Source organism: Polyodon spathula, chromosome 1 (assembly GCF_017654505.1).
Source record: "Polyodon spathula isolate WHYD16114869_AA chromosome 1, ASM1765450v1, whole genome shotgun sequence".
Lineage (NCBI taxonomy): Eukaryota > Metazoa > Chordata > Actinopteri > Acipenseriformes > Polyodontidae > Polyodon > Polyodon spathula.
This window is the reverse complement of record NC_054534.1, coordinates 6,487,594-6,502,383: the sequence shown is the minus strand read 5'-3', so window position 1 is coordinate 6,502,383 and position 14,790 is coordinate 6,487,594. Positions and strand designations below refer to the sequence as shown.

At 36.4% G+C, this 14,790-nt stretch overlaps 1 protein-coding gene across 4 annotated transcripts in view; it reads left to right on the top strand.

Moving 5' to 3' along the window:
- Window positions 1–14,790, top strand: part of LOC121313095 (cotranscriptional regulator FAM172A homolog) — a 177,985-nt gene that overhangs the window by 92,633 nt on the left and 70,562 nt on the right. For all 4 annotated transcript variants that reach the window (XM_041245261.1, XM_041245270.1, XM_041245287.1 and 1 more), the window contains exon 8: window positions 1,931–2,050. In XM_041245261.1, the coding sequence (XP_041101195.1) occupies window positions 1,931–2,050 (120 nt within the window). The remainder of the gene's footprint in view (window positions 1–1,930; window positions 2,051–14,790) is intronic.

Sequence of the window (14,790 nt, the reverse complement as noted above, 5' to 3'; positions counted from 1 at the left end):
ATGACAATAGTATCATGATCATATTGCAGATCCTGTACTACAGTGTCTGTAACAGTATAAACACATTGGTTTTATGCTATTTTGGTAAGCATGCACTTTTCACCTATTCACTTTCTTTCTGCAATTCAAACTTATGCAGAGGTGCCTCAAACAGAAACAGTGCCTTCAGTTCTAATGTATGGTATAACATGAGAAACCCGAACAGTAGCCTAAAATGGACTGACAGTCATTTCTTAAGATACTGGCAACAGGCTAGCAGTAGGGAGTCTGTCAAATTTGGCATCCGTACAGAAAATATGTGAACCTGTCACTGGATGCAGTCTCAAAGGGTGGACTGCTTTGCAGGAGCTAATTAACCCAAGGAAATAATTACACAAATATGCAAATGTTGTTTAGATAATTCCATGTGTTATCAGCTCAGGTAGTCAATCATATACAAGGGCTCTGGAAAGCCCAGGTGTTCGAATCTGTGCATAGTTGATAAGGGCTTGTACCTGTGTCTCTTCAGCTGCATTAGAAACACATTGATGCTCTGCTGAATTACTCATTGATACAGTCCGTGTGCCTTTGGATGGGCTCATTGTCGATCCAGTGTAACATTCTCTTTTCTTCCTATCTATTCTGTTCATATAATAGAGCAGATTCAGACACGTCTGTCTGTCTGTCCTGCACTTACAAAACTAGGAAATCAAAACTGTAATATCACTGTGCACAGAGTACCTGAACCACCTGTGACTCACTTTAAGGCCACTCTTATGGCGAAGAGAAAAAGACACATAGTGAATTCTGTGACAAACATCTCTGTTCTTTTTAATGTTTTGCTTATGTATTCCAGTTTTTTCTTTTGGTATTCACACACACACACACATACACTGCGATTGGGTGTTTGATAATTGTGGATGTACATTCTTGCTGGTGTTAGAATAAGTGATATTTCTTGTGTTTTTTTTTATATTTCACAAGAAAAAGGAACAGTTTGCACCTAAAACAGGGTCTGTGCATGTATGTGTATCCTTTTTTCCAGTTCACAGCCTGAAATTATAAACAGTGCATATGTTATTGTCATACTTAGTATCTTTGAATTGCCCTGAAGATCTCTATTGAAACAGGCAAACAATTGTTGTTTTTTTCTTCTTTTAAAAATTTTGTTGCATCTGCTTTCAAGACAAGCCCGTTTTTGTTAAAAGATCTTTTTTGATGTTCATACTTGGTGACAATTTAATTAAATACTTTATTTGTGTATTGATTGAATGATTGTTGATGTATTTGTTAATCAGTTGCGCATGCTGTCAACAATTGCAATTAGTGAGGTGCATTACAAGTACCACATTTTTGCAGAATTTATAGACCTTGTTTACCAGTCTGAACTTGTTTCAGAAATACAGTAAGCTGTGGATCACAAAGAAAATGCTTGCCTAATGAAAACCAGAACCCACATAATTGAACAGAACAATGCATTTCAGTCAAGTGGGGTATTACTGGAAATCAGAGTTGTGAAAATGCTAATGCGTGTCTCTTTAATAATGTTTTTTATAGCAAAGCTAAATGTTCTGAGTTATAGTAAATAAAATGTTATTTTTTTAACTGTTTTTCAATTGTGACTTCACAGTGTGTTCAGTACTTTATACTTTTCCATTTGTGTAGATGTGTTATATTGATTAAGTGGCAAGCTGCAAATTAAAATTTAGATGTGACATTTAAGATACATAGAAGTTTTGTTTCTTGTATACAGTACATATTTGCAGAACTGTCTTTGCTGGTAGAAAACTTATAGGGGAACACGTGTGCTTTACTGTTTGAAATCCATATAAGATTCCTTCTTTATTAAAAAAAGATACATTTGACGTACTATTTTTATTTTTTATTGCCTGAAACATATTTGGTGTAAAATCATTATTAAGACTAAATTTGAAAAACTTTTTTTTTTCAGGAAAACAGTTCCCCTGAAGAACATGCAGTCTATGTGTGGGACAACTTTATATCCAAATCATCAGCGAAGAATATATTTTTTGTTGCTCACAGTTATGGTGGTCTTTCATTCGTAGAACTGGTAAGCTGATCTGTTTGTTTTTTTTATACTTTTATGACGCATTGTTTAAATCAAATAACCATACACTGAGTTGGTGCCTTTTAGATATTATGGGGGAAACCCGATAATGATTCAAAATAAATACAATTGAGTTTCTTTGAGAACATAGTTCTTGTGTAAATAATCCAATTCATCCTTATCCTCGGGCAGATTTTTACTTCCTCTACATCTGAAAAGTAAAAGGAAAATTTAAACAAGTGGCTTAATAGATGGACAGATTTTTTTTTTTTTTAACTGACTAAGAAATTCAAATAGCATTCTCATCATGGTGTAATGATAGTGTGTTAGCAAACTATCCTACGGTCTATCTTCTATATAAAAACACTGTGCTTGCAGTTTGTCAGTATGGAAGGTGCTAGGTTTAGACAGTTTACGCAGCAGCCAGGTTCTTTTTCCTTGAGTTGCATTGAAATAAGGTGTGAGCATTTTCTTTCCAAAACTTTTTTTTTAGTGTTTGATGTGTTAAATATTCATGCTGTGCTTTGTCCATAACTAGCTCTGGTGTAGTATTTGTGTGGTCTCTCCTTCACGCTGCATTTTTAGCACTATCATACCAACTGCAGAGAGCCGTCACCAAGTATTTATGGGGGATGATGAAGGTGTATGTTAACAAGCTTTAGAAAACCCCTGTCACATTTAATAATTAAGCTTTCTTTTAGGTATTTGCTTTTAATGCACGCAGTTTCATATTCAGTGAAATATTGCTGGTTATGTTCTTGAGTTATGAACATGAAACATGGTTGGCATTTGGTTAGTTCTGTTTGTTAAAATCGTTTATACAAACATGGAAATTGAAGCCCTACTTGCTTATATTATTAAAAACATTGATGTTTCAATCTAGAAGCTATTCATTTCAAACGGGCATTTAATTTTAACAGAAACATAAACATCTACATTTAAAAAAAATCTTGTTGAATCCCTGACAAATTGCATACGATATGCATATGCAGTAATAAACAGTCAAGTTGACTGCTACAGTAGCTTTACTGGGGAAAGGAGTTACAAACTGGAAAGCCAGTGTGTATTGAGCATTGCCTTGTTTATGTAAAGTAGCTTTATTATTAAGCATACACGATACTGTATTACCTCCCAGACATGTCAGTAAAGGGCACAAGATGGAAGTTGTGTGGCTGACCACTCTGGCATTCCCATCTGCTTGTCTCCCCCCATCACACCGGTGGATTTTCTCTACTTTTGTTTTCCCTTTAGTTTCGTGCACACAGATGTCTACGAACAAAACTTGACTTTTGACCCCAGGGCCGTGGGGTTCAAAGTGCCCTGGGCCTGTGAAATTATCCCAGGCTAAGCTAAAGTCGTCCCCCATCCCTACACAACTGCATGCCAGCGTGCAGGGAGTAGCCAGTAAGTAAGAAGTTAGAAAGGAGCTTTGTCAAGGAGACAAGATGGTCTTAGTGAGGGACGGGGTCCCTGCACTAAAAAAACCCTGCAGGAGTTTGAATGCCTGGGCTGAAGGATATAATACAGCCACTGGTACATCCTGTGCACCCTTCATAAAGCAATGTAAACTTAACAGTGGGGAAATGTGCTGGGTCATGAAGCTTTAGTTTAGCATGATCCTTGTCAGAAAAGCATTACACATGTCTTATCAGCAGCAAAAAAAAAAAAGAGTGTTTCTGAGATTCATACACTGCTGTCAAGCACACATCCTAGAATTTTTTTTATTTTTTTGAATTCATATAGCAAATATTTTAGTGTTTTCAGGGACTGTGGCAACAAAAAGAAAGACAGACCATAAAGAAAGAAAGAAAAAGAAAATCTGTGGAGGGTTTGGGTTAATTATTGCCCCTTTTCAGTTCACTTTTCTGATCAAGCTCTTCAAAAGCATCCAGATTATTTAATGTGCTTTGTTTTATGATCTGGTCTGTGTTTGGTGGACTGTTTTTGTTGCAATTTTATTTCTTTAAAAACTGCATGGAGTATATAGAGTAATTATAGTTCCATCAGAGAGCAGCTAAAAGCCTTTGAATGAGAGAGTTTTGCTGCAGGGAGGATGGCTTTATGTCTGTGTGAATGCTGGGCTTTTTATCTGTATTAGAAGCTTGTAGCTAGGGCAGTGGAGTGGGATTTTGAAGACTGCTGGTATCTATTCTCACATGTCAGGACATTGGGGGTTTCGGGGGTTCGCTGTTGATTTCATTTAATTTCACAATGGAGGAGCCCTTTCTGAGACTGCCGTGGCATAATACACACAGGGTGGCACACATATCATTCTCACTTAAAACATTATGACAAGAGTCATAAAAAGTTTAGTTCTCGGCTACTCACATTGTGAGAGTTGTGTAAAGATGTGGGGCGATGCAGGATTTACTCCAGCATCCCACTGCAATGTGCTTAGTAATGCATTGATGGGATGGGATGAGATGTCTGCATTATATAAAGAATTATGTAAGATTGCTCAATTCATGAGTGAGTGTATGTGTCTGTATCTATGGCATCAGCCAAGGACACGGATTACAAATACCTGCAATATGGAAAACGGAATTGCCGATTGTGGGAATATGGGAATATGCACAAAATCTGGTCTGGGAATTTTGAGTTGTGGCCAGATAAACTACAGTACTACAGTACAGGCAATGCAGTAAAGAAGAAAAAAGAAAAACAAAACAAAACAAAAAAAAACATGCAAGGTTACACTGCATATTGGCACTGATCCAGTCAACTGCAGAACATGTCGGAGCTGAGCAATGTATGCTAGTGCAAGCCTAACATGTACTGCAGAACACAAAACTGGTACTGTATGTGAGACCAAGAGATCAGAAAATGACACATACTGCTTTTTGGTGCATATTTAGTGTATTAAAAAGTAGAGTCAAATACTTTATTTATTTTGTTCCTGTGTTCTCTTGCTCCAGCATTGAGTTTCAGTCATGTCTTACTAACTAGCTTTCAGTTAATTCCAGTGCTTCTGAGGAATTGCTAACTAATTGCTTCTTGTCTTCGATGTGACTAACATTGTCTAAATAAGTCTTTTAACTAGCTTTTATCTTGAGCTTTCTGGAATGAGGAAATTAACGATGAACAGTAAACATTGTAAGCAGCAGTGAATTTAGCTGACAGCTTGTCGGAGGAGTCTTAAGGGCTGCTCTTTTTGTACAATTACAAACATGATACCCTGGTTAAAAGACATTTTAAAACAACAACATAAAAAAAAAAAACAACAACAACATGCTTTGTTTTTTGCTTTGCTATCGGTGTATAACATCAGTGTCGAGAGTTTGGGAATAAATTACTTTTGTGATGGGGAGAAAGATATTACATCAATATTCTTTTAGATTGAGATATAATGTATCTGCTATAATGTATGAACAAAATAATTATACAACAAACGTTGAGTTGAGTCCATTTACATGGTAAAATATTCTTGTTTTACATAGGAAAAGTTTTCAGCAAAGCCTGTAAGAAGCATGTGTGGTGGAGAAATAGATAAATGATTGTAAGGTTTGTTTTCTTCTTAAAAATAATAAGTCAGTTTTCTTACGGTAATCTTCAGTCAAAACAGTTTAATTCGGGAACAGAGCGAATCCACAGACAGTACAGAATGACAGGGTCCTATTTCCACCATTGAACAGAGCCAGACCCACTTTCTTGGAGGCGCTCCAGCCGCTGCCTTGTGATGATACCTTCGGCCGAAGTTTTGTGGATTAGATTGTGGTTCGCACCTCTGATTAAAATCAGCATTCTAAGTAGAAATAACTCATGCATAAACAAGGGTCATCCGCCCGAGATAACAACTGCTCTTTGATCACGACTCTCAGCTATGCAGGAACCTTTTGGCTGCGTGCAAAGCTAGAGCTACAAGAGCAGGGCAATGCCAAGCAGTAGATTTAGAAAAAGAAAAGAAAAACCTTACATGATAGGTAGCAAGATAAATTGTTACAAGGCATTTATGAAAATAGGCAACCCTGAGGTTTTGTAGAAACCAAAGGCACATTTATATCTGTATTTCAAATTCATTTACCAGGAGCACCTCTTGAAACAGCATCTTGTTTACAAGGGCAGTGTTTCCCTAGTGAGTTAAAACTAGGCAAAAGAATAAATGAATAACCAGCTACCCTGCTGAGAAGGTAGCAGTAAGAATGTTAGGTATACAGCAGAGCTGCCTGCCATGCTATCCCCCTCTGAGTGGCAAAAATGAGGTCACAACACAACAGGGCACTTAGAGAAATAAAAAGCTCTTGTACATTCTGGAAGGAATTCTTGACATGCTAGGAAAACAGCTTTAACATGTCTTTTTGGTGGTTAATGTTTTATTCAGTTATATAAATATATATAAACATGAAATATCAAGGACTGTAATGAAGGGTACAAATTGTGAAATACCAGGGGAGCACAGGATTTTTCATCAGTTTGAGAGAAAAACTAAGAATGATCACATACAAACAGTAAAAATAAAATAAATACAAATTATTAGAGCTCACTAGACTGGTATATTCAGAATTACTTTTGGTAGTTTTTTCTTGTTTTTAATCGAACATATCAAAATAAAAGTTTGCCATTTTAGATTATATTTAAAACTTTTATGTTATGGTACAAAGAGTAGCTGGACCTGTGCTCCAGGTTATTAAATAGTATAGAAACAGATACATCTACAAACTAATTCCAAGAGGCAGATGGTATTGACAGTGAATAACGTTTCCCCCGTAATACGTCAAAGTGGTGACAAGGCACAGGGTAATAAGAGATGAGCGGTCCTGTGCAATGGCTCTCTGAGGTTTGGGAGACTGCAGGAGAGTGGGATTGCTTTAACCTCTTGTGGACCTTCTCGACCTTGCCTGACACTGCCAGGTAGCAACACAAAACCCAACAGCTTCTGACAGCCTGAGAATTGGTACACAGGGGCAACACAGTTCTGTGAGCCCCAGGCATCCCATGAAGATGGTGCCAATGACTGAAAGCTGCTGTGAAACTAGCTATTGATAGCTGTCACTCTTTCTGTTGCGTCGGTTTATGAAAGGGGAAGGGGTTTGGAAAAATGGAAGAGGTACACTATGTTTATTTATGTATGTATTCTTTTTACTTGATAACTTAGTGTTTGAGACTGAATGCATTTTAGGGTTTGCAGATATTAAAGTGTGGCTAACCATTGTGCCTCACATTCTTAGTACTTTCTGATATAGTTTTTCATACATGAAAAATAAATAGTACTAAAAGTAGACAAACTTTGTGATATCTTTGTCAGTGTGTTGAATTAATAATCTCTATTATCTCTGAGTGTTCCAAAGCGTATTTGTTGTTCACATTTCAGTGGCCAGCTGGTAACATTGGCATCACAATAGCGGCTTTGCCAAGCTTTGAATTCAGAGCACCCCACAGCAATGGTAATGTTTAATCTGTAAAATAAAATAAAAAATGACCCTATCATCAACCCTATCAGCATGCACCCTCTCTATAAACAAAAGATTTACCTTTAAAGTACCATTTCTTTCACCCTTTAACAGGCAGAGTGAGTTAGCAAACAGTACAGATCATTCAGCAACATTTTCTTCGTCCATCCCACATTATCTTTGCACCACTTCTTACTAGAGCATTTTAAATGAAAACGAGGAGTACAACTTTTAAACAAGTGTCCAATTCACAACACTTGACTGAACCAAACACACAGTTAGATGTTACCAATTTAAGCAAATCTGTATTTTTGTTTATGCATTATGAGCATCAACAATTTACTCAAAGCCTCCACTAGTGTTTTCTACTATTATAACAACCTTGACTTGCATAAAGAAGGAAAAACATTGAGTAAAATAGCTTGCATCACTCGATTTTGAAGGTGTGGTATCCGAAGCATAATCAGCAAGTACAGAGAGACATCATATGTAATTGACAAACCCAGGACTGGAAGACCAAAAAAGCTGTCTAACAAGGATGAGCAATACTTGAAGATAATATCCAATACAAAGAAGACAAGCATTGAATTGACAACAGAATTGGCAGAAGGCACAGGTGTCGCTGTCCATGAAATCAGTAGTACGAATGTCACTCTTGAAATCAGGACTTAAAGGACTTGTTGCAGTAAGAATACCTCTGTTAAGAATGGGGAACGAGACTAAAAGGCTAAAATATGCACAAGAACACAGAAATTGGACTATGGAACACTGGTCAAAGGTGCTAATGGTCAAAGGACTGTTGATGGACTTTTTTCATGCAGCCCAAAATAGGTAGCAATTTGTTCAACCCAAACATTGAATCAGACTGATAAGGTTTCATTGTAAAACATACACGATTGTGTATGCAGATCTTCTAGTGTAGTTTTGTTTTATTTTCCTACTACTAATAACATCAACAATGTCGTTATTTTTGTTAACAATGTGACAACACTGCCTTTCCCATTCACTTCTGCCATTAAAGAACTGCACACCACATTTCAGCTGCATTTTAAAGCAGCTCGAGTGCCTGCTGGAGTCCCCTCTTCTGGCACTTGTTGATTTGCTTACTGTACAAACAGCTGTTGGGAAATGGGAAATCCCTGCCAGCAACAGAATAAAAAGAACAACAACTCGACAGACAAACAAATCACAGCAAAGAGACCCAAGAAACCAAAACAAGTTTTAAACCATTTCACTTTTAAAACAGCCAAGAACTTGACAGACAGTGAATTAAACCAGGCTGAAATTAAACCAGGGGCTACCGTATCCAAAGGAACAGTCAGAAACTGCTAACAAAGCAAGAAATCCACAACACATTCATTATGTATTGATTGGTTTACAATTAATAAGATGTTAAACCATAAAACACTTGACTCATTGTAGCAAATCCTACGGAAGTCGCCAAATTAAAACTTCTCATTGCTCCTTTTACAGTACCTGGCCTGCTTTCCAAGGTCAGTGTAAGGTTGGATAACGATCTGCTGTCAAATTGAAATATAAACCAGAAGACACATTTATTATTACTTTATTTAATTTTTAATTAATAGGATTCATTGGACAGATTGAGTTTTTATCCTGACAAAACAAATACATACATGCAATAAATAAATAAATAAATAAATAAGCCCAATAAATGGATTCTGGTAATATAGTCCAGTTGCACGGATGGAAATGGGTTATGGATGTTGCATGCACCGTTGAGTATGGTTTGGCATAACTGGATCGTTTATGGTCTAGGCATTGTGTACTTGGCAAGGCAAATTGTATTTTTGTGGCAATAAGAATGTTAGAATAAACATAAAACAAACTAAACAAAGCTTTTGTTTGTAATGTGCAGATATATGTGCAGATATATGTGCAGATATATGCAGCTTTCTGGCACCTAATCCATTCTGGTGCTGTATGTGAAATACCAGTAACAGTGTGTATCTATAACATAGTGTATCATGTAAAACAAATACAAATCTCAACACAATAAAATATGTATTTTAATATTAATAAATCAAATAAAAGGTCAAACAATTGATTAACAGAGCATCACATTACTTTAAAATAACTCCTTACTGATACAAATGCATTGTTATCAGTACAGTCCAGTATGCTGTATAGTTTCTGCTCTGAAATGTTCCATTTACACGTGTGCCCCTTGGCACTTCATAGGACTGAGGGCCCTCCTTAAGCAGCACCAGAGTATTAGTGCAGCCTCTTTTAATTTGATTCCATGAGTGTCAGTGTAATTATCACACTGCTTTCTTTGAAGCAAATATGGCCATGGACTTTAGGGGTTGAATCCTAATGGTAAGTAAGAGCGGCTGTTATCTGAAATCGGTAGAAGCTTCCAAGCAAGGAATAAAGTTAATGCATGTTCTGTAACAGATACAAGGTAAGTGGGCTCTCTATAAGCTTGATTAAGCTGCTGTGCCTGCCTGTCAATATCTGTGGACTGCGTTATACCTTATCCTGTCACCTGTTGCTTTTGCAAAACAGACTCACCATTACCAGCAGTGGTTCCTCTAGAAAAATCGGACATTGTTGTAAGTATAATATTTCAATTAGTTTTAAGATTAAGCAACATTCCTCGCTGAGTAAATAAATATGTGTATTTATTATTTTGTATGTTCTACAGAATAAGTTGCAGTTTAGAAATGTACTGCATACTGGTAAATACTGTAACAGCAACACTAATTCACCTGGTCATCCAAATACACGTGTGTGTGTAATACGAAATATTAAAATTAAAATGAACAAGTGGAATTTGATACAAAAAAATGCAGGTGCCAACTTGAGGTTTAATAAATGCTACTGTTTTATTGAGTGTTACTGGAGGTGTTTAGATAAAAAAAAAAAAAAAAGGAAGGGAAGGCCCTGCTTTTAAAGTGCCTTCTTATTGAGATTGTCTTCATTTCCCTAGCATTATGTGAAAAGGTAATACTGCCTAGTAAGTAATCTGCATTAATCATGTTTCTAATCCAGTTATCAAATGATGGAAGTGAAAAGACTTGGACAAGGTTTTCAGAGTGTTACAGTATTTTATGCACAAGAACGTTGCCATGGCAATGTAATTGAAAATCATTATGTCTCAAACAAGTATTGTTGAAGTGACTATTTTAATTCACCTCCTTTTGATTCTTGTCTTACCTTTTTTTTTTTTTTTTTTTTTAAATCTTCATGCCTGTTGTGTAAGGATTTGAGAAATGTTCCTTTGCAGCTTGCTGTTGAAACTACCCTAGTTTAATAGTTCACTTGAATCTTCAGGGATTCATCATTACATATTTACTGGCTGCGGCTGATATAGCTGTAAGCTTTTATCAAATCCCATTGATGTATTGCGCATGTTCCCTCCCTAGGTTACAGGACGTGCTTCTATTTGCATAAGGCCCTGGGCAAGGTTCTTTCTAGCATTGATTGGTCTGTCCAAAGGAGGCTGATGTGTTCTCGTATTGATCACTTTGTTTTTCCCGAAGACAGTGCTACACAGAGTTCATCTCAAACATTGCAGGGGAAGTGAAAACTTTATCAGATATCTTAATAATGTTTAGATTCCCGACATGAGTGTAAGCCAGTGCAGTGTAGCAGCAGCACAGCATGCTGAGTACTGCAGCTCTGAGTACTGCAGCTCTGAGTACTGCAGCTCTGCTCTTCCCAGAGACCTCAGAGTGGAGGCAGAGAACAGAGCGCAGATGTTTTGCCTCTACCTGATCTCATGATACCTGGGTCTCTGAGAATTATCTGGCTTCCAGCTAAAATCAAAGCTATTCCCCTTATGAAGAGCACAGAACTTGCAGATTATATATATATATATATATATATATATATATATATATATATATATATATATATATATATATATATATATATATATATATATATATATAATATATATATATTTTTCTCCCCCTTAGCCTGCCTGTCTAGTTAACACTTCTTGCCTTGCAGCTGTTGGCCCTTTCTCAGATTGGGCTCATTGGCATCCTATGATGATGATGGCTTGATATTGAAACTTTGTTCTGCAGATGACCGTAGTTTTAGGAAGGGTTTTGAAGTGGACTTGCTCCGGCAATGTATTGTTCTTTTTGAGGGGGGTGTTCCTGTTCTCCAGATGAGGAAACTGTAATGCCTTCGCTTCAGCACTGCAAGCATGTTCTGCTGTTGGAAAGCTTCACTGCATTGAAGCATTTCATGTTTATAGGATCTAAATGTGTCGGGTTAATTTTGTCACAAGCAGTCTAGAAAAGGGGCATAACAGTATCCGTGAAAGCTTGTAAAGGTCTTTTAGCATGTGCCATTAAGAGTTCTTATTAAACATTTTATTTATAGTTTATTAATGTGGGTTTCTTTTTTATGTACTATATATATCTGTCATAGCCAAGCATCAACAAAGTGCCTTGATCTTTCCTTAGAAGGTATCAGTATGACCTAAAGTAGTTTGCAGCTTGTGTTTTCTGTTGTAGCTGAACAAATGTCACTGAACTCTGTGACTGTGAGAGCTCACCATTCAGTCTGTGTGACTCCCAAAGGCTTTTAAAATGGCAATAGACAAAAGCGCTAGTTCATTTATTTGTAGATAAATTACATTTGTACAGTGTGAGTTTAATGACTAAACCTTTGGTCTAGCAAATGTGACATGAGAATCACAAATATATTAACATTTGGAAATGAAAACACAAAACAAACAAAAAACAGTTAATTTAGGGGTTTCAATTTGTACACTGTGTCGAACCACAGTACTAATGTAACATTATTGATGTTTTTGTGTTTTACTGGTTGGCTGTCAGTTTCCTGTACACGATTAATTGTTATGTTGCTTCAAAATCCACATCCTCTTTAAATCCAGAAACCAGTAATGAACTGTTTTATGTAGTGCTATAAGATTTTATGTAGTGTAAATCCTGCATATTTCAGTGTGGTCTTCTGCAGCCCTCAGATGCAGTGTTCCACAGTCAGGAAGGCTGTCTGATTGGTAGTTCTCCGGAGGCTTCTCTATATTCAAAATTGAATGTAAAAAAAGAAAATGCAAGAAGCACAAGCAGCAGTGGAAAATCAAAGTGTCCTAATTGACCTGACTAACTCTAACTGAGAACGGCTACTGCATGTTACAGGGGGTTCGAAGGACTGTGGCCTCTCGGAGAGTTGTCACAGTTATTGGTTTTAGGTTCTGATTGAATCAGAGCGCTCACGCTGGGCTCTGGCCACTTCAGTTTAGTCATTCAGACCATGCCTCATGGGTTATGTATTCAGCAGTTCCTATTAGACATCTTCACAGTGAGTGATTCTTCTGGACTTTCTGACATCCGCTTTCATGCATGGCCTGTTATTCTGAGCTGATTTTTTTTTTCTGAGCTGCCTGGAACTTAAAAACATCTTGGCCATGTCAGAATTTTTTTAATACTTTTTTTTCCTTCTCACCCTGATACGAGGTCCCTAGTGACTGAAATCTTCTCTCTCTCTCTCTCTCTCTCTCTCTCTCTCTCTCTCTCTCTCTCTCTCTCTCTCATTATTTTATATTATTTTATTTCTATTGGTATAGACACTAGGGGGCACTGCTTATCCTTTGTTGCCTATATCTTGTGAAAAATGGCAAAGACTCATATCTGATTTCTGTAAATCTGCCTTCATTAATAATAGAAATCATATTAAGACACTCCTGGGCCATTTAATCCGCTTGCTATTTTTTTTTCTGGTCTAAAATCAACATTCGTTGTTTGTCTAATGGAGGGAAGCAGTTTGCTCTGAATCAAGTATCGTATTAAAAGCCTCTGTATGGTTACAGTGACTTTTTTTTTGGTTTAGTTTTTGCTTAGTCGTTCTTGGCAAAGCCACAAACACAATTTTTATCATGCAATGATGGTCAGATCCCTTGCCAGCTGTGTTGTTAGCGAGCAAATGTGATGAGCTGCCTTGGAGAGGCCTGTGAGCGAGACCATTGCAGGTTTACTGTAATTACTTTGAACTCGGGTCAGGGTAAAAAAGATGAGCACAGAATACAGTGAGAAACCAGGGTGGAAAAAAGAATGCTAGTAAGAAAATAGTTTAAATTTTAATTTTAATTTTAAACTTTCTTTAATGATAAAAAAGAAAAAAAAACATTAAATCCCAAAGTCCCAGTAATGAGAGTATTATCTAATTCTGCCTGTTAACATTTTGTATTTATTTATTTTAACCAACATCTTAAACAATCATTTTGACATGATTTTTAATTATGGACTTTAAAATATTTGTTCTTGAAGTTTTGGAGTTTATGAATAGGCACATCCCAAAGTGACTTTAAATAAATGCATTTATTACATTATTTGGAAGTGTCAAACATGCCAAGTAACAAAGAAACAGCTAAAGTACACATCACTTGTGAAGTGTATGATTGTACCAAGAGCTAAAAATGACAAGATAATAACTGCATTCTGCTTACCTTTTAAAACTGCTTTACATGTCTTTTATTCTTATAAACTAATAAATACAGTATTTTCATTTCAAATGGCCCTTATTTAAGGCTGTAATTTACAGCAGACCCATTATAAATAATGAGCCCAGACAATTTTGTTTGTTTAATAGTTAAAAAGGTAATTTGAACTTTTTGTAAGATTTTTTTTTTTTTTTTTTGTTTTGTTTTGTTTTTCGCTGTCTGCCTGTGTTTTGTGCGGAGTGGCGAATAGGCTGAGAACAGACAGACAGAGAAGATTAAAATAAAAAAAAACGAAATAACCTTTTGGTGAAGAATTATGGAAGGAACAGCTCATTCATTTTAACTTGGGTCAACTATAGAACATAGAGCCTTTACTGCCAATGTCTTTGGCTGTATAGACCTGTTTAACTGATCATTCATCCATATCTCTGTTTGGAAAATCAATGTATTCGCCAGTAATGCAACTCGTCAATGCTTCACAGTTACGCAGCAGATCATTGTGCTTGATATTAAGAGATGATTATTATATAATGTAGTATTCATGTAGTAAAAATAGTGAATTCAAATGTGTGTTATTTTATGATGTATTGCGGCTGAGAAGCATGGTTATATATTTTCTTGATTGAATATATATGCATATGCATTCTCAACAGAGCTTACTGCTTGTTGTTCCAAGGCGTGTTGCAGAGCGCCTATGAAACTATGAAGAGTGCTTGAGATTTTATAATAATCTGACACTTATTTGTAAATAGGAAAAGCTGAATTTGTAAGATGTGTGTGTGTGTGTGTGTTTTTATCCTACATTGCTTTATAAACAACCTTCATACAGCTGAACAAAAGAAAAGCTGAAATGCCTGCGTTCAAGATGCTTGCGTTTCTTGGGTCATTTTCTGGTTACAGCAGAATCTGCTTCAACT